This window comes from Syngnathoides biaculeatus, chromosome 7 (genome assembly GCF_019802595.1).
Source record: "Syngnathoides biaculeatus isolate LvHL_M chromosome 7, ASM1980259v1, whole genome shotgun sequence".
NCBI classification, from domain to species: Eukaryota; Metazoa; Chordata; class Actinopteri; order Syngnathiformes; family Syngnathidae; genus Syngnathoides; species Syngnathoides biaculeatus.
The window spans coordinates 31,605,713-31,625,484 of NC_084646.1; the positions used below are offsets into that span (position 1 = coordinate 31,605,713).

The window sequence follows — 19,772 nt, forward strand, 5'->3', positions numbered from 1 at the left end:
CTTCTCGAAAACAAATCCCTCAAGAGGATTTTCATGGCGGGAGTTACAAAAAGCTGTGTCAAAATTATGTTTTGTGGTGAAAAATGCATGGGTGCATGTTGGCTGCCGTTTTTTCATTAATAACATACTAAAAATCATGCATGTCATGACAGTGGCACTTTAAACTGGGACTGTCATCCCGATAGACATTCTAAAATAGAAAAATACATACAACAGTATTCACTTCAACGTCTATATGAAAAAAAAAAAAAAAGGGAGTGGAGAGCGCGTCCTCCATGCACAAAGTCATTGACGCCTCTGTACAGGGCACTTAACCACGCCTCCTGAAGTGACGTCACGCCACGTGCGCTGATGTAAGACAAACAGTAAAAATGGCAAATACAATACAATACATTCTGAACTGAGACAGACTCGATGCTTCTTATTTCATTCAAATCAACGATATATTATAGATTCTAAATACAATACATTCTTAACTGAGAGAGACGCCATGCTTCTGATTTCATTCAATCATTCACACGTAGCAATGTTATGCTAGCGGAGAACGTCTCATTCATTTATACGAGACGTGGATTAAAAATCAAATTTAGGGCATATCGTCGTGCAAACGCAGTCTGGTTAAGCTTCTGGCCACGAGCCAGCAAGAAATCAATACGTTTGTGCAGTCCGATCATCGCGAAATATCGCTCAACAAAGAATAAGTGTGTCAATCGTTCACACGTAGCTGTGTTATGCTAGCGGAGAACGTCTCATTCATTTATACGAGACGTGGATTAAAAATCTAATTTAGGGCATATCGTTGTGCAAACACACTCTGGTTAAACTTCTGGCCACGAGCCAGCAAGAAATCAATACGTTTGTGCAGTCCGATCATCGCTAAATATCGCTCAACAAAGAATAAGTGTGTCAATCGTTCACACGTAGCTGTGTTATGCTAGCAGAGAACGTCTCATTCATTTATACGAGACATGGATTAAAAATCAAATTTAGGGCATAACTTCGTGCAAACACAGTCTGGTTAAGCTTTTGGCCGCGAGCCAGCAAGAAATCAATACGTTTGTGCAGTCCGATCATCGCTAAATATCGCCAAACAAAGAATAAGTGTGTCAATCGTTCACACGTAGCTGTGTTATGCTAGCGGAGAACGTCTCATTCATTTATATGAGACGTGGATTAAAAATCAAATTTAGGGCATATCTTCGTGCAAACACAGTCTGGTTAAGCTTCTGGCCGCGAGCCAGCAAGAAATCAATACGTTTGTGCAGTCCGATCATCGCTAAATATCGCTCAACACAGATCAAGTGTGTCAATCATTCACACGTAGCTATGTTATGCAAGCGAAGAACTGCTAATTCATTTATATGAGAAATGTATTGAAAATCAAATATAGGGCTTACCTTCGTGCAAACATATGTGTTCCGGTTGATATTAGATGGATTTCGTTGATGATGCGGTCTTCCACAAAGTTTGATCCATCGGAGGCCTTTTTCGTACTGGGTCTTCGGTTTTGGGAAGGGTACGAATTGAACTCCACCAACTAGCCTTTCAGGATACCTGTCGTCACTATTACAAAGTCCGTGACTACACCTCTTAACCATATTTTTTGTTAAATAACCCAAATACGCGATAAAACGCTAACTAACCCATGCAATGTTGTTTGAGAAAATGGCGGGAGCAAAAACGGGCTTTGGTTTATGCAGATCTCTGGCCTCTGATTGGTCAGTGACGCGGATTGCGCAATATCCACGGAGGGGTCAATTGAGTGTCCGTCGACATCCAAGTCGCGTCCTCTGTCCTTGACGTCATCATCACTTCCGCCATTGAAAATGCGTTGTGCCTGCTACTATGGAAGCCGAACAACAGAGATATTCGGATTTTTCCGACACCCCTTCTGACACCGAAAGTCTTTTCAAAAAGGACAACACCACACAACCGAGTGAAGTTACCGGGGCAATATTACACCATTGTTTCGAGCCATATTCAGATGATATCCGATCACGGCCAGACCGCATCCCGTCCGATCCACTTCCGCGGCAGAGATGAGCCATCGCGGCTCATCGCAGCCGGACGATGTGGATTATGAGAGAGCCGAGCGATGCTGCTTTAGGGGGGTGCTCACAGTCGAGCCGGGCCGCTTTATGCGGGCACGCGACTGAGTAACGCATTCTCGGCTGGGTCCTTCAGAGCCGCCCCCGTCGCAAAGCCCAACGCACAGCCTTCGCAGAAGCTGTGACCGCCGAACGTGGCGCTTCAGCCCGTCTGGCTGAGTTTCAGCGCCCATGGTGGGATATAAGGAGGAGGTGGAGCCGAGCTATGCTGCTTTTAGGGGTATGTTCAAAGTCGCCGCAGTACGCGATGAACACTATTGAGACAAGGCTGAGTGAGACATTGTTGGCTGGGCGACGCTTTTCATTAGGGGATCTTTTGTTACGTTATGAGAGAGACCGATTACGTGGTCCGCTCCAAACTATTATTATTATTATTTTAGTAGCTGTATACACACCTACCTGTTATTTGGAACCCACGAAGCTCTCGTCCTCTGCACCCATGCAATCCATTTTTCACAACGAACAGGGATTCTTTCAAACTTATGAAGGGTAATTCCATTCTCCCGAGTGTTCAAACAATGTCCAGCAATGCAATGAGCCGGCATTTTGGCTAACACAAAGGAACAACGATCTACCTTCCCGGAGGTAAAACTAATGGAAACAAACGAGTCCACGGGGGGGCGCCGCTTTCCCATACGTCACTTCCTGCTTCTTCTCGAAAACAAATCCCTGAGAGGATTTTCAAGGTGGGAGTTACAAAGCGCTATATATGTCAAAATCATTTTTTGTGGTGAAAAAACACATGGGCCCATATTGGCTGTGGGTTTTTCATTAATAATATACAAACAATCATCCGATTGATGACACTTGACCTTTAAAGATAGAGAGTTCAGGTGTGTTGTGATCTAGTTGAAGAAAACCTTGGCTCATCCAGTTATCTGATTTAGACTGGGGCACAATACCTCAATTGAACTGTAGTCATCTGGAGACACTGCTAAATATAACTGCAGCATCTGCATAGCTATGGTCGTCAAAATTAAAGTTTTGAAGAATTTGACCCCAGGATTGCATATACAGGCTGAACAGGAGAGGTCCAAGAACTGACCCTTGAGGGACCCCATAGGTCATTGCCAATCGCTGAGACCGGGCACCTCCAATGGTCACAAAAGAGTTCCTTTCCACCAGGTAGGACCTAAAACATCTAACGACCGTTACATTTAGTCCTACCCACGTTTCCAACCTGTTGAGCAGTATATTGTGAGCTACCGTATCAAAAGCTACGCTGAGATCCAACAATACCAAAATTATCACCTTTTTCTGAGTCAGTATTCAACCTTATATCATTTAGCACATTGATAAGAGCAGAATCTGTACTGTGATGAGTTCAGAAACTTGGTTCAAATTTGTAAAAAAGTCCAGTTAAATTAAAGAAATTGCTGAGTTGATTAAAAATAACTTTCTCGAGAATCTTGGCTATGAACGATAGATTTGAGATGGGTCTATAGCTTGCTTACATGGAATCGTCCAGTGCTCTGTTTTTTAGAAGAGGCTTAACAGTAGGTACTTTAAGAGCTATGGGAAAATCACCAGACTGAAGTGAGCAATTGATTATTTGCTGCAAATCAGGTAGCACTGACTTCACAATAGTTTTGAAAAAGTCAGATGGTATTGAGTGGAGTTGAAGGTTTCAACTGCTGAACAGTTTTCTCTCCAGTTTTTTGGTCAATTGTATCAAATTCTAATCTAAGTTAATCAGGTTTTCTCTGGGTAGCTTCAGATGTGAGATTATTGTATCTTTTTGCAAATTTGTGCTGACATTTGACCTGATGGATTGTATTTTTCCATTAAAATAACAGGCAAACTCATTGCACTTTTAATTTTAGGTGGTCATCAACTCCTGAGAGTGTTTGTCACTGTTCCAAGGTTTCTCCATTTAGGTATAATGGCACTGACAGTGTTTCACTGGAGCCCTAAATCCTTGGAACTGGCTTTGTCAGGTTTTTACAGACTGAATGACTTCAATGACTTTTTTTCCCCCTCATTTCTTCTTTAATTTCTTTGGATTGTGGCATTATGCATTGGTTCTTGAGATCTTGTCGCCTACTTCACAATATCTAGCTGGCTCTATTGAAGTGCTTTATAGATTCAACAAGTATGCTGGTAATCACGTTATATGTATATGTTCCTTTTTGTTTGTGTGTGGGTGTGTGTATATATATATATATATATATATTTCAGGCGAAAGGCAGACTACACCCTGAAGTCTGCCCAGTCAGTTGCAGGGCAGATTTCCCAAAGGTAGATCGTGGATAATATATATATATAAATTATATATCTTGCAGTGTGCAGAATTTGGTGAAGAAAAGAGACTTACTGCCTTCAGTATGTGTCCGTGGGTTCTGGTACAGATGTTCAATGCGTCCAGTGTTGAAGGAACTGGAACGTCTCAAAATACCATGAACCTGAGGATGTACAAGATACAGTATGAGACATGTGATTTGTCTGAATGAAAAAAGACTGAAAAATATCACGGTGGCTGGGAGCTGCAAGCATGATCAAACGATGATCACCAATTTTAACGTGCAAGTTTTATAAATTGTATTATGAATGAAATATATCTAGTAGATCTATAAATAAATACTATGTGTTTTCAAAATGTACAAAATAGGATCATTCATTATTTAGGCGCATACCTTTACCCCCAAAAATTTCAAATACAAATTCAACTAAGTAAATGACTTAATTGAATTCAGATTTGCATCATGGCATCCAAACATGCTTTCATAGCGTGTATATCGTATCCATTCAAAAACGTTTTAATTTCTTGTTTTTGTAAATGATTGAAATGCATGAATTTGACAACAATTATTAACGTCAAGTAAATACAGTGAAGAAAAGTATTTGAACACCCTGCTACATTGCAAGTTCTCCCACTTAGAAGGGTTAGGGTTAGGGTTAGGGGTTAGGGTTAGGGTTAGGGTTTTAAATACCGTGCGTGCGTGTTATCGTATGTTTTAAGATAGTGTCACTAATGATATTGCATGGCTACACTGTTAAATACTTCAATAAAGTACAACCAAACTCACAGTTTACATTGTTAGATACTTGAATAAAGTACAATCGAACTCAGCGTGCATGCACACTATCGTATGTTTTAAGCTAATATCGCTATATAGCAACTGTAATTTCTCGTATATAAAGCGCAATATTTTCCAAAAATATTTTTAAAACGTCAAGAGCGGATTATAATTAGGTATAGATTAAAAAAAATAATAATAAATCACATTGTATAGTGGTGGGAGGCCCCGTAGCTCAGAGGTTAGAGCACTGGTTTGGTAAACCAGGGGTTGTGGGTTCATATCCCACTGGGGCCTCCACTCCCTGAGAAGGGTTGTGTCAGGAAGGGCATCCGGCGTAAAAAATTGTGCCAAACATATAAGTGCGTCCATCTGAGATGACATGCTGTGGCGAACCCGAAAGGGACAAGCCGAAAGAAACACACACAATTGTATAGTGGTGGCACGGTGAAACCACCTGGAAAGTGTTGGCCTCACAATTCCAAGGACCCGGGTTCAATCCTAGCCCTCCCTGTGTGGAGTTTGCATGTTCTCCTCGTGCCTGCGTTGGTTTTCTCTGGGCACTCCGGTTTCTTTCCACATCCCAAAAACATGCAACATTAATTGGACACTTTAAATTGCCCGTAGGTGTGATTGGGAGGGCGACTGTTGTCGGTCTCCATGTCCCCTGCCCGTTGACAGCTGGGATAGGGTCCAGCACTCCCGCGACCCTTGTGAGGAGAACCAGACAAAGAAAATGGATGGATGGACAGTGTATAGAGCTCATGCGCATGACGTCACAGTTTGCTATATTGCCAGTCAAACCTAGCTGCTCTGCAGTGTGGGAGCTGTTGAACCAGACCCAATTTTTCAAATTGCCCAAGACCTGTTGTGCTGTTATAGACAACACGGTTCTTCAAATATATCATTCTATAGAATACCAGCTGTAAAGACCAGAAACGATCGATGGTTGCCGGTCAAACAAAGCTGCTCAGGAGTCGCTGAACCGGAGCACATTTTTCCCAATGCGGGAGACCTATTGTGCTGTTGGTTGTCAGAATAGACGAGAAAATTCTTCAAAGAGAGCATTCTATGGAATACCAGCTGAAAAGACAAGAAAAGATGGATGGATTTCGACAATTAAATGGGATGGATGGTGCCCAACAAAATACACATGCCTGTGGAGCGATCAATTTAATTTCAGGTAGGAATTATTCTTGTCAATCTCAAATTATCCAGATGTATTTATAACGCCAAATTGACTCATTTGAGAACAATGTATATTTTTAAAAAAAATTGTCGCACAGATGTTTAAGTAGGTTAATGTGTGGCCACATTATGCTTCCGTGTACAGAGACTACTCCCTGTTCTAAACATTTTTTCCAGTCATATTTAATGAATGCATTTTGTGTAAAACCAGGGGGCATTTATTTAAAAATTGGAATTTGTATTGAAAAAAATCTGAGTGGGCCCATCACTATGTGGGATATTATTTCTGATTGAGCACAGATACAGCAACGGAGTATTTGTATGCGTCCAACGTTTATACGCTTTCAAACTTTTCGGTGTAAATCTCGACGACTTACTCACTAGATACATGTGTATATCCAGTTGTCCAAGGCAAGTGGAAGCAAATTAACAGTCCAGTTTCTTATCGGCGAAAACATCGACGTCAGCAATAAAAATGGGTCTTCTATGCCAGGTGTCTCTCATTTTTCTACGTACCTTTGTTTATTGTCACCTTCTAAATGTTTAACAGTATCAGACAAAACTGTGGGTGTTGTGCTATAAGACATATTTTCGTTTCATCTCAACGGAATTAATTTGCAACAATGCTTTGTTTGAATATGCAATATGGCAATGTCACGTGATTTTATCACGTAGGTGCACGAGCTCTACAATCGTATACAGATACATTGAATGCTAAAAAAAGATAAAGTATACATTCACATTTCAATATGATATTCGAGGTCTTATGTTACACATTTCTATGTATTACGGTAATGTGCGCCACCAACCTGAGTTCTGACCTGCTCACGATCGTTAGCATAGCATGTGTGTTGCTACTGTACCAAACATAAGAAACGGCTGCCTGTGAGTTTCATTTAACTTCAACTAGGACAAAAAATGTCGACGACAAGGGCTAGTTCTGCAGCCACTTTTAAAAGAAAAGTGTCATCACTCCTGATGTGGGCAATCCGGAAGCAACACTGCACTTCAAAACAATGAGAGTTCTATGGCTTCTGCTTCAGACTCATTTAAAAAAAAAAAAAAAAAGGGAGGGCTAACAAAATGCTTGCTTTTTTTTTTTTAAGACATGTGCCCATCATGCTAGTTTCTATGAAGTTTGAGTTTTTGTTTTTGATAGCGATCTGACACTAGAGAAGAGCTGCTACATATTGTAGCCGAATGGAGGGCAAGAGGCTGCGGTGTTAGCACTGTGGACCTTAGCTTTAAAGCACTGACAGAAATAAAGGGAACCAAGACTCTGGATTAAAAAAATGTTTCCTAACAAACGCCATGGGTGGCACAGAGGATGACATGCTGTGGAGCAAGATGGGATCACTGTTTATGATGCAATACAGGAGGCATCAGAACTGGATCAAGACATCAATGATGAGTTCGACAACAATGCACCAAAGGTAGCAACTATGGATCTTTTCATTGGAGATGAGTCAGATGCTTGTTTTGAAGGTTTGGTTAAGGATTTGTCATGTAGTGGATAAACTGCACTATGCACAAAGGTTTTTTGCACAAATATTTAATCCAAAAAAATGGTTCTGCACAAAGTTTAAGTTAGCCAGTGTTAAATTATTTATTTAAGACTGTTATTCGTGTTATCAACAGTATTAATGAAATGTTATGTTATCATTGAGCATTTATTTTAGTTGGTTGAGGGATTTTGTTCTGACGTTTTCAGGGACCAGGACAAGCGTGTCCCATGGCCTGTTCCGAGATATTACAGCTACATCAGTACATGCACAAAGATTATCATTACTCAGTCATGTACGGGTGTGGTCAGTCATCCTCACAGATAAAGTCACGGGTGTGATTAGGGATGGAATCTCAAGACCTTAAAATAACTTGCAAGATTAATATAACTTAACTGTAAATTCAAAATAAAATAAACAAATACACAACTAAATACAAAAAACATTTCAAACTCAGAAATGTTAATTTCCAATTTCAACTGATATTAGTAGAACATGATATAAAATGGTATTTAAAATTTTTTATCAATAAAAATTCTTGATCTGACAAATTCTGTTTGACGAAAGGTTAGATGCACTGGCCTGTCAAGGAATAAACACGAACCGTCTATACCCGCAATGTTTTGAAAATGTTGAAAGTTTCATTCAACATAATCAGTGTTAGTGACAACAAGGTAGCGATACGTTGTAACAAACATTCTTGTCGGCAATCGTGATGTATTGTTATAATCTAGTGTAATTTATGGTGGTATCTATTGTCAATCCACTGATTAAACCTAGCAGTAGATGAGCTATATCTCCCTAAAACATGTAGAGGGGACATGTTTTCAACTTCAAGATAACACGTACCACAGGGAAAATGATCGTTAGATCTTAGATCAAATCAAGTCAAAGTAAATCACAATCTTATATGAATTATAGTTAGTGGGGTGGGTGGGGAGTGGGGGGGGGGGTGTACACACGCTACGCCACGACTGCCAGCTTTCACATACTCCGACATTCATTAAAGCAACAGCACTTATTTTATTTTTTTTCATTTTTTACTTTTACCATTATTATCAAGAGTAAACAAGCAGGATGCTCTGGGTAGCCCTGGCTGTGAGGATGGACGGTGTTTGTAATTATGAGTGTACCCCTTTAAGAGCCCAAGGGGGGCGGAGTCAAATAAAGAGCAGGAGACCATGTGCTTCCGTGTTTAAAAAAAAAAAAAAAAAAGTCAGGCTGTGGCTCACTGCGCTGGATTGGTTTTCATGTGGCTAAGAATGTCCATGTACTGTATTTCTACTCATAACAAATTTCACCCGCGTGATGTTTCGTGCTCGATTTTGCAGATTTGCGAGCACAAAGGCGCGCAGTCGCGCTCGTCAAATGTGAGTGACTGCATTTATGAATGTTGTAAAGACAGTTTTTGTTTTAAAAACAATACAACTACAAACCTACAAAAGTACAAATACAGATAATTCCTAATATTTTGAGTATATGGATAGCAGCAAATTGACGATACACATTGTACATTGGAAGAAGGGTTTTCCTGAATTTTTAAATCAACTTGGGGGGTACGGATTATACTTCAGGACGCATTAAACACGAAATATTACGGTATATACTTTGTGGCACTAAAGGTATGTAAATATCGTTTAAAGTGCATGTTTTTGTCAATTATTTCCTCGCTCATCGTTTTGGTTGTTATATTGTCTGCTGATTGTGCTGTTTTGTTTGCTGTTGTGTAATGATTTTGGTTTGGTATGACACCGTGGGTGAGGATGGCGTGTTGATTGGTGACTTGCTTGCAATGGCCGAATTCGGGGGGAAAAAGCTTTTCTTCCGCTTACAAAAATAAAGAAAAAATTTTGCCTCACTGTCTCATGAGCGCCACCATGCCTGCACCCAATAATACGGTGCGCCTTATATAGGTGTAGAATACTGAAATTGCACCTGCAACGAAGACTGTGCCTTTTAATGCCTTTATGGTTGCGAAAATATGGTGAATTTCAAACACAAGGTAGGTCAGTGTGCTTTACGTGATTAAAAGCATTTGAATACAAAGAAACAAAAACTTTTAAAACAGGGGAAAAAATAAATGAAAATTACGACAAAAAAATATGTGTAAAAATAGTCAAGTACATTTCAAAACAGCGTACAGTGCAACAAATATTAAAAAATGAAAATACTCCAATATGGGAAAAAAAAAAAAATTCAACCTGGATTTAAAAACATTCACATTTGGGGTTGACGTCACCTATGTTGGCAACTTATTACATTTGTGTGCAGCATAGTAGCTAAATGTTGCTTCACCATGTTTGCTTTGGACTTTGTGCTCCACTGTTTGACCTGAGTCAGTCGATCTCAGAGCTCTCCTGGTTTTGTATTCCGTCAGCATTTCATTTATGTATTCAGGACGTAAACCATTTAGTGATTTATAGACCAGTAGCAGAACTTTAAAATCTATTCTAAAGCTGGAACCCAGTATAAGGACTTTAAAATTGGAATTATATGCTCTGATCTCTTTGTTCTGGTCAGAATCCAAGCCCCAGTTCTGAATGAGCTGCAGCTGGTTAATACTCTTTTTGGAGAGTCCAGTCAGAAGACCATTAAAGTAGTCAAGTCTACTTGAGATAAAAGCATGAATGAGCTTTTCCTGGACTGCTTGATACATATAAGCCTTCACTCGAGATAATATGTTCTTCAGATGGTAAAACACAGTTTTAGAAATTTATTTGATATCACTGTTAAAGGTCAGGTCAGGATCTATCAGAACACTATGGTTTTGGACTTGGTCTTTGGTTTTTAAAGAGAGTGAGTCTAGGTATTTACTAACACCAATTCTCTTTTCTTTATTGCCAAAAACAATTGTCTCAGTTTTGTTGTGGTTTATTCGAAGAAAAACTTTTGGCTCATCCAGTTATTTATCTGCTCTAGACAGTGGCACTACACCTCAATTGAACTACGGTTACCCGGAGACACTGCTAAATACAGTGTGTCATCTGCATATCTGTGATAATCAAAATTAAAGTAGCTGTCCAGGTTTATAATCCATTAGTGAATGTAGATTCTTTCAGGCTGTTCTGCGCGTTTAAAATTCATTGAAAGAGCTTCACATGCAGGCACTTTATGTGAAAGACTTTCATATTAATTAAATTAAAAATATGTATCTTATATTCCCGAATCTCGTGCAGCATTCTGGTTTTCAGGGCACATAAAACTAGTGCAGTCTTCCTTTATGGCCAAATGAGGTAGATTCTTCTTCTTCTCAGGCCAAATGAGCTGGATTCTTCTTATTCTATGCCTGTCGAAAGTAAAGTCTCCTTCTTCCAAAAGTTCAGACAACCACTAGCTCTATTAGGAAAAGGTACATAAATGAGAGTACTGCCACTAAGTTTATGAAGACTGTGACTGTGCCACAGACTATGAATGCTGTGACAGTTGACGAACTTATGGACAATTCACCTCGAAAATCACAAATGCCATGAATACTGTTGCTCCTATTAAAACTAATACCATCATGAGGCAACCTAGAACACCGTGAAGGAGCACGATGATGGTCAAGAGATCTAAATTGGAGTGTAGGAAAGCAGAACGCAAGTGGAGAAAAACTAAACTCCAAATTGACTATGACCTCTGCAGACAGTTACATTGTGATTTTAACCAAGAGTTAGTTAAGAGCTAAACAGCATCACTTTTCTGAAATCATCAGTAAGAACCTCAACAATACTCGTGCTCTATTTGCTGTTGTTGACAAGGTTACAACCCCCCGAATCAGATAGATCCACAACTCATAACAGCTGGTAAATGCAATGAGTGTGCCTGTTATTTTAGTGGAAAAATACAATCCATTAGGTCAAATGTCAGCACAAATCAGCTAAAAGATAGAATGATCTCACATCTAAAGCTATGGTCATCAGTCATTTGCTGAGTTTCGCTTTTCATTTTCATTAATTTTCTTTTACATTGTACATGAATAAAAAAAACAGATCAAGCAAATAACATATCTGTCAAACCTGTAGCCTGGATTTCTCTCTTACCTCATATCTTTTGGAGAGCAGAAATTCCGCCAGGTATGACCCATCCTATAAATGAAAAGATAAGCTGAAAAACACCAATCAATAGACTGATTCATACCCTCAATGCCTGTTGTATATCCTGTCATTGTATCAAACATATGTTTGCTATGTACTTCATTCTGCTTTTGTTTTGTTCAACACCTTGTAAAGTTAAGTCAGAGATGTGTTTCCAAATGCCTGTACAATTGTACCTTTAGATGATTTTTTTTTTCCCCGTGACCATGCTCGTACTATCCCTCAAAAAACACATTTCCTCATTAAAATGAACGGATATCTGTTCCAGTCCCCCACACCCAAAAAATTGAAAACATTTTTAATAAAGTACTAGTATACTGCAAAATGTAGTCATAAACACGGGACAGAAGAGAATGTAAGGATACTAACTGGTATAATCAAGTGTAAATCTTGAAGGAGGACTTTGCCAAAATTTCTATGTACAATAAACCCTCCAATCTGAAGTAGTACTAATATTACATATATTTTAGACATTAATTGAAAAAACCCCCATTGAAAATAAAGAATATTTTTAAATCCATGCAATATGCCATATGGACATGTGCCAGCTTTCACAGACAGACCCAGAAGAAACGCCCTTGACCCCGCCCTGTGACGCCGATGGTTCTAAGCATTCCAGACCATTGTTTCTAGCTAGGTCAAGGTGGCAACGTGTTGTTCCCATAAACTGAAACAAAACTGAGAAAACACACGCAAATTTGTCGTTCTTTAACCTCCCTTGGGGTAAACCTGACAGGATAATGCTGTGGCTGTCACAATTGAGGCTCGCTCATCAGCTGGGGAAACAAAAAACACTTAACAGTGGACGCCTATCCTAGCAGCGAGAGAATTATCGATAAACAGACAAAAGAAACACCAAAGAAAAGCGATAAGTTGTTTTCGTGCACTATTTCTGTGGGCGATAACAGAAGCAAACATCACCATTACTGGTTATTAGCCGCCTAGCTATAGCCACTTGTTCCGGTACTTTATAAGCAACAATGAGGCGGCAAAGTGGCGCACCTGTGAAGCATTGGCCTCACAATGTGCCGGTATAAGTAACAAGATACTTTATGAGGTAGGCGGGTGGGGCAGCTGTAAAGCGCTGGCCTCACGGTTATGAGGACCCGGGTTAAATCCCGGCCCCACCTGTGTGGCGTTTGCAAAAACATGCAACATTAATTGGGCACTCTAAATTGCCCCAAGGTGTGATTGTGAGTGCGATTTGTCTGTCTTCATATGCCCTGCAATTAGCTGGCAACCAGTTCAGGGTGTACCCTGCCTACTGCCCGTTGACAGCTGGGATCGGCTCCAGCACTCCTACAAGCATTGTGAGGATAAGCGGCTAAGAGAATGGATGGATGGATGGATGGATGGATGGATGGATGGATGGATGGATGGATGGATGGATGGATGGATACTTTATGATGAGTGTTGTGATACCAATACTGCTGATTATTGTCTCCCTTCAAAATAAATTATTAGTCTTGGATGATTACTCTTTATAATACAAATGATCTCCCAAATAATTAGATTCTCAAAAGAATTGACTGAACTGACTTGTCAAGACAGTAAGACAATGTTCAGTTTGGGGTGATAATTTTATCATATTTTAATTATTTTATTATTTTTATTTTATTATCAGTAATTTTATTGTATGATAGACATCCAATGTTACTAATTAATCCAATGTCCTGGCTTAATGCAGCTTGTTACTTTTCATGATACAAGTTCTTTTCTTCAAGTCTTTTGCCTATTGTCTTTTGATACAAATTAGTTTCTTTGAATGTTTATTTTAAGTCACTCGGAAATATTGCTTCTGGTTTATTCTTTTTTTTAACATTACCTACCGAATATTGATGAATTGATGTTATTTTACTATGATCCTACATCTTATTGATGAATTCCTCAAACAGAAAGAGAGGTCTGAGGGGGCCTGTGCATTCTCAACATTCCCAAGTGACAAAGAGACTACTTTTGAGTCACCATTCAGTCACAATATTCTGGTGAAGTATGTATCAATTGATAAATTTGATAATTATACAGAGTTCACATAGCTCACATATTCTTGTCCAATAATTTTCTCCAGATACGTTACCCAGTGCAGTTTATGCATATTAGTTGCAATTAATTTTTTCAGAATACATCAGCTCCGAAGGCCAACCACCTGTTCAGTGGCAACACAAATGGATCGTGTAGTCACTTTTGTCAAAGTGTCACAGTGTCATGTAGCAACATATCATAAAAGTGTGCAGCGAAGTTATTATGTTTATACATAAGTTTAAAATTCCTTCAGGCTTTGTCACAGATTGTTTTTCTTATTCTTGAATCAATTTTGGCTAATTTATGATCAGTTGTTCTAAGTGAACTCAAGAGTTGACAAGTTGTTCACCTGAGAAATGGTGAACTTGAAGTTCAAGACATCTGTCTGCCTCAGAATATTCCACAGAACATCACATCAATGTGCTTGTGACATCTAGGGGTTGTTCTACCACAGACTTTATTCTGCTTTTTTTTCCCCACTCATGTACAATCTCAAATTTTGAAATGAAAAATGTAGTCCAGATAATGTTTCAAACTATTTATGAAGTAGTAATATGGATAAAGAAGTGTTGAATGTTGGCCTCTAATATGAATGTCATTATGTTGCCTGTGTACTTGTTTTGCACCAAACCAGCCAAGTAGTCATGTATGTGCTACAAAACCAATATTGTTTGGACATGAATTCCATGTATGTAAAAGTTGGTTGATTCTAAATAACTGTCAGTAATGAGTGTATAAGTGTACAAACAGATCTAAGAGTATTAGTCTTCATGTTAATTCATTGTCAATATATGGCTTTGTTATATCTTTCATAAACACCATCTTCTTCAGGGAACACTTTATCGAATGCTATTCACCACCAAAGATGCCCACCCCCACCGGCCGACAGGATGACCTGTCACCTGCTTTGTGTTGGTCTGGAAAGGGTTTACCAAAGTCAGTCGTCAGACCTAAGTCAGAGCATTGAAGATGGGTCGTGGCTGGATCTTTCAACATGACAATGACCCGAAGCACACAGCCAGGAAAACCAAGGAGTGCCTCTATAAGAAGTGTATCAAGGTTCTGGCCTGGGAAAGGAAAGGGTGCACCAAAAACAACAAGGCCCACCACTCTTAAAGCCCTACCCCCATATCAAACGTCATTAGTTTTAGCTTCTTAGCCGTTAGCTGTAGCACCTTTGTAGTTCGTCTTTGTATTTCCTCCTAGTCCGTCTTTCCTCCTTTTTACACTTTTCTTTGACACTGCGCACAATTCTGTTTACTACCAATGTAATGTTCGTGTTCTAAGGATTCAGACTGAGAGCTGACAACTCACTCGGAGTGAATGACTCCTAAAAGCCGACTGTATATTCTCTACATCTAAACCAAGTCCTTGTCAGACACATCGAAACACCATACACATCAAAAGTCATGTCATGATCATTACAATAAGTAAATTGTCTTTCAAAACAAGTCTGTCAGGGAAATCTCCGAGGTCCATACTGAATATTGGGACTGTTGTTATTGTTTGTCGTCAGTCACGCCCGCTCTCCAACATGTCAAACTCCGCCTCTGTGTATTCTGGCTCAAATACATAGGCTTGAACATTGTACATTGTGTTGTTTTTGTTTTGTTTATTTGTAAATCTTTTTCACAAAAATCGGCCACAAAATGCCAGATAGTGGACATTGTCTGTTCAGTGAAATGTATCCACAAGCAATGGGGGGTCAGTATAGGAAGCACTGCAGACTTGGCAAACGCTGATTGTCTGTCAGTTTTTTACAGCCGGGGTCATTGAAATGTCTGAGCGAGAGAGGAATTTCGATAATACTTTTCCAATTTGGAGATGTTAGGTGAAATCTGCAGATAATTTTGGCATTAAAAGATACACTGAACCCTCATCTACTAACGTTTGATGTGTGCTCCCATTCCTATCAGCTCATCGGCAGACACCATGGTAACGAACACAGGAATGGAAAAGGCTACGAGAACGCTTATCAACATAAATGAAAGGACTTAAGTTCCAAACGTGCGTTTGTGGTTGAGCAAAGGTTACCTCCACTCAGGGGCTGAATATTCACCAGGGCAGGAAACAGTGCCTAAGGAAGGGACAGCGGGTAAGTCGCATTGTTAGCTATTTTTTGAGAAGCAGGTTGAGTCAGTCGGCAGAAGTTCAGCAAAAGGAATCACACCACAGTCTGAAGGACATCAACGCCCCTGTACCAGTGGAGGAGAAGGAGGAAGAGGGCACAGGAGAGCAACCTGGACCCAAACCACCACTACAACCAACTGCAGACAGGAAGATCCAGGGGCGTAGACCACGGATCATATGGCCAAAGGCCTGCAACAAGGCTTTGTGGAAGGTCAACATGGATCTCTGAAGGATTTTGAAAGGGATCAGAGAAACCATTACAAAGATCTTGGAAGGGATGGGTGACCTCATTTATACATATGGGGCTGAACAATTTGGAGTGGTGAAAGGCAAACAGGCTCCCCCAGCTATCCCCCAAAAGTGCAGAAAGCAGAAAGAGATAGATCACCTGATCAAGGAGGCGGCTGAAGAAGTTGTGGAGGAAGCCCAGAGGAGCAGAGTGAGGTAATAAACCTGTTGCAGGAAGAAATCCAGAATAGGCTGGCAGCACTGAAGAGACCTGAAAACCTTCAGAAAAAAACAGAGTGTCCAAGATCACACTACTATAATGATCCCTTCAGATTTTTGAAGTCTCTTTGCAAAGGAGAAAAGTGGAAATCTCTCTGTGATGAAAGCCATCCTAGAAGTACACCTGTAAAATTCCTGCAGAGATGACCGCTGTCATGATGAAGTTATGCTCCCACCGGATATGCCACCAATCGATCCAACAGAGCACGAGCTGGACATCAGTATACCCAGGTGGGGTGAGGTAATCCATATTCTGCGTAGAGCAAGCAGTGCATCAGATCCTGGTCCCAATGGAGCTCCATACAGGCTCTACCAAAACACACCAGATGTCCTGTGATTCCTCTGGAAGCTGATGAGGGTCGTGTGGCAGAATAGCGAGATACCAAGTGCCTGGCGTAGAGCTGGAGGAATTCTTATCCCAAAGGAGAAGGACTCATCAGAGATTGGACAGTTCTGACAGATCCTAAATGTCGAAGGGAAATGTTTCTTCAGCGTGCTTGCTTATAGGCTACCAGAATACCTCCGAGGTAACAACCGTCGCCAAAAAAGAAGGAAGAGATCTTCATGTGCTGTTTCTGGACCTAGCAAACGCCTTTGCCTCAGTCCATCATAATCTTCTGTGGACAGCGCTTGACTATTTCAAGGTCCCAGCAGTGTTTACAACCTTGGTTAGGGCCTACTTCAAGGATATCCAGCTCTGTGCGACCACAGCAGGGTACACCACTGCATGGCAGCACCTGGAAGTGGGAATCATGGTTGGGTGGAACATCTCCCCGCTTCTATTCACCCTGGCCATGGAGGTCATCCTCCGAGCCTCTCGCTGGATAGTTGGTAGGCAGTGAATAAGACCGGGGGTGAGGCTGCCTTCAGTCAGAGCCAACATTGATGACCTCACCACACTAACCACAACCAAGGCCTGCAAGTCACAATTGTTAAAAAAGCTCCAGGAAAACATTGAGCTGGCTCGCCAAAGAGCAAGCCAAGTAAATCTAGAAGCATCTCAATCGTCAAGTGAAAACTGTCAAACTGACGCTTTAACATTGTTGAGGAGCCAATTCCAACTGCCTCCGAGACACTTGTGAAGAGCTTAGGCCAGTGGTACGATGCCTCTCTTAAGGACAAAGAGCAAGTCGAGCAGCTCATAAAGGAGGTGGCCAGTGGCCTGGAAAGAATCGACAGAACCCTGCTTCCTGGGAAGTTAAAGTTATGGTGCTTGCAGTACGGGTTACTTCCACGACTCCTTTGGCCACTAACCCGATATGAGATCCCACTTTCAAAGGTAGAAATGCTGGAGAGACTGATGTGTGCTTCGGGTCATTGTCATGTTGAAAAGATCCAGCCACGACCCATCTTCAATGCTCTGACTGAGGGAAAGAGGTTGTTCTGGAAAATCTCACAATACATGGCCTTTCATCCAGTGCAGTCGTCCTTTCCCATGTGCAGAAAAACACCCCCAAAGCATGATACGACAACCCCATGCTTCACCATAGGGATGATGTTCTTGGGATGGTACTCATCATTCGTCTTCCTTCAAATACAGTTTGTGGAATTATGACAAAAAACATTTTGGTCTCATCAGACCACAAAACCTTCTCCCATGACTCCTCTGTATTATCGAAATTGTCATTGGCAAACTTAAAACGGACCTTGACGTGCTGGTATAAGCATGGGAACCTTCCGTGGCGTGCATGATTTCAAAACTTGACGTCTGAGTGTATTACCAACAGGCACATTGGAAAGGGTGGTCCCAGCTCTTTTCAGGTCATTGACCAAGTCCTGTCGTGTCGTCGTGGGCTGATTCCTCACCTCTCTAAGGATCATTGAGACCCCACGATGTGTTATCTTGCATGGGGCTCCACTCCAATTGAGATTGACTGTCATGTTTAGCTTCTTCCATTTTCTAATGATGGCAATTTCTCCATAGCCCTTTCCAGCCGTGTGTTGTACAATTTTGTCTCTGGTGTCTTTGGACAGCTCTTTGGTCTTGGCCATGTAACAAGTTTGAGTCTTATTGATAGCATGGGTTGGACAGGTGACTTTAAGCAGCTAAGAATCTCACACAGGTGCATCTGATTCAAGATAATACATGGTGTGTTGGTGGACGTTTAAAGGTCTTTGAAGGTCAAAATTCTAGATGATTGAAAGGTGTTCAAATACGTATTTGCAGCTGTATCACACAAATAAATTGTTAAAAAAAAAATCATACTTTGTGATTTCTGGATTTTTCTTTTTAGATTATCTCTCTCACAGTGGACATGCACCTACGATGAAAATTTCAGACCCTTCATGATTTGTAAATGAGAGAACTTGCAATATAGCAGGGTGTTCAAATACTTATTTTCTTCACTGTATATACAGCATTATAAAGTTATAATAGAAATCTAAATTCTAAAACACTATTATATTACTGTATAGTTACCATTCATCACTCAGACACTTCTGCTGGAGGCGCTGTGTGGGTACCAGAATGTTTAATCAACAGTACCACATTTATATTTGGCATACTTTAGACAGAAATAACAGCACAAGTGTCGAGTTAAACAATAACAATACAACATTACCATTAACAACATTATTTGTTTTCTTTAAGGCATTTAGTTCCTTAGGGTTGTCCGAAACTTAACAAATAGAGCAAACTTGATCAACAAACCAACCGTGAAATAGCCACAGTGAGTCGATAGACAAAGCAACGGTGGCAAAACAAAGCAAATGCAAGTCAAGCGCTGCTTTGCATGCAATGTGTCTCTTTGTTGCATCATATTGTTCAATCTTACCTTAAGAGCATTAAAAGCAAAGAGAGCAAATATGAGATAACGTTATGTAGAATTAATCCATTTAATCCAACACCCCGCACAAGGACAAAACCCCATCAACACAATTGCGAGACTCGATAGCTCATAACATATTGTTGCACACTTGAGGGCGTAACACTTTAACTTAAATTTTTCAAACCAACCTTTGCTTCCCAAAAAGCCTCCTCCTCGAGGGTTAATCCCTCATTGCAGCTTGAGGTTCATCATCACACATTTCGCTTCTTTATCATAAGTTATTGAATCGATTTTAGAGATGTTTAATACATCATTCTCGATGTAGCGTGTCACTGATTTATTCACACCATAATGGCACCACAAAAGCGTAACTTCTGCCTTCTTTGAACATATCCAAAACTTTTTTTTCACTAAACATCTTCCTCCTCACCGGGCTGTTTTTCTGCAATCTGCT

General features: G+C 40.4%; 1 protein-coding gene across 6 annotated transcripts in view; it reads right to left on the bottom strand.

Annotated features, from left to right (window-relative positions):
• Positions 1-19,772, bottom strand: part of gmds (GDP-mannose 4,6-dehydratase) — a 262,351-nt gene that overhangs the window by 217,699 nt on the left and 24,880 nt on the right. For all 6 annotated transcript variants that reach the window (XR_009795595.1, XM_061824038.1, XM_061824039.1 and 3 more), the window contains 2 exons: positions 11,838-11,882; positions 4,423-4,510 (listed from right to left, as the gene is read on the bottom strand). Coding sequence is in view for 5 of the 6 variants with exons in the window: in XM_061824038.1 (XP_061680022.1) it covers positions 4,423-4,510; positions 11,838-11,882 (133 nt within the window). In the remaining variant the exon portion in view is untranslated. The remainder of the gene's footprint in view (positions 1-4,422; positions 4,511-11,837; positions 11,883-19,772) is intronic.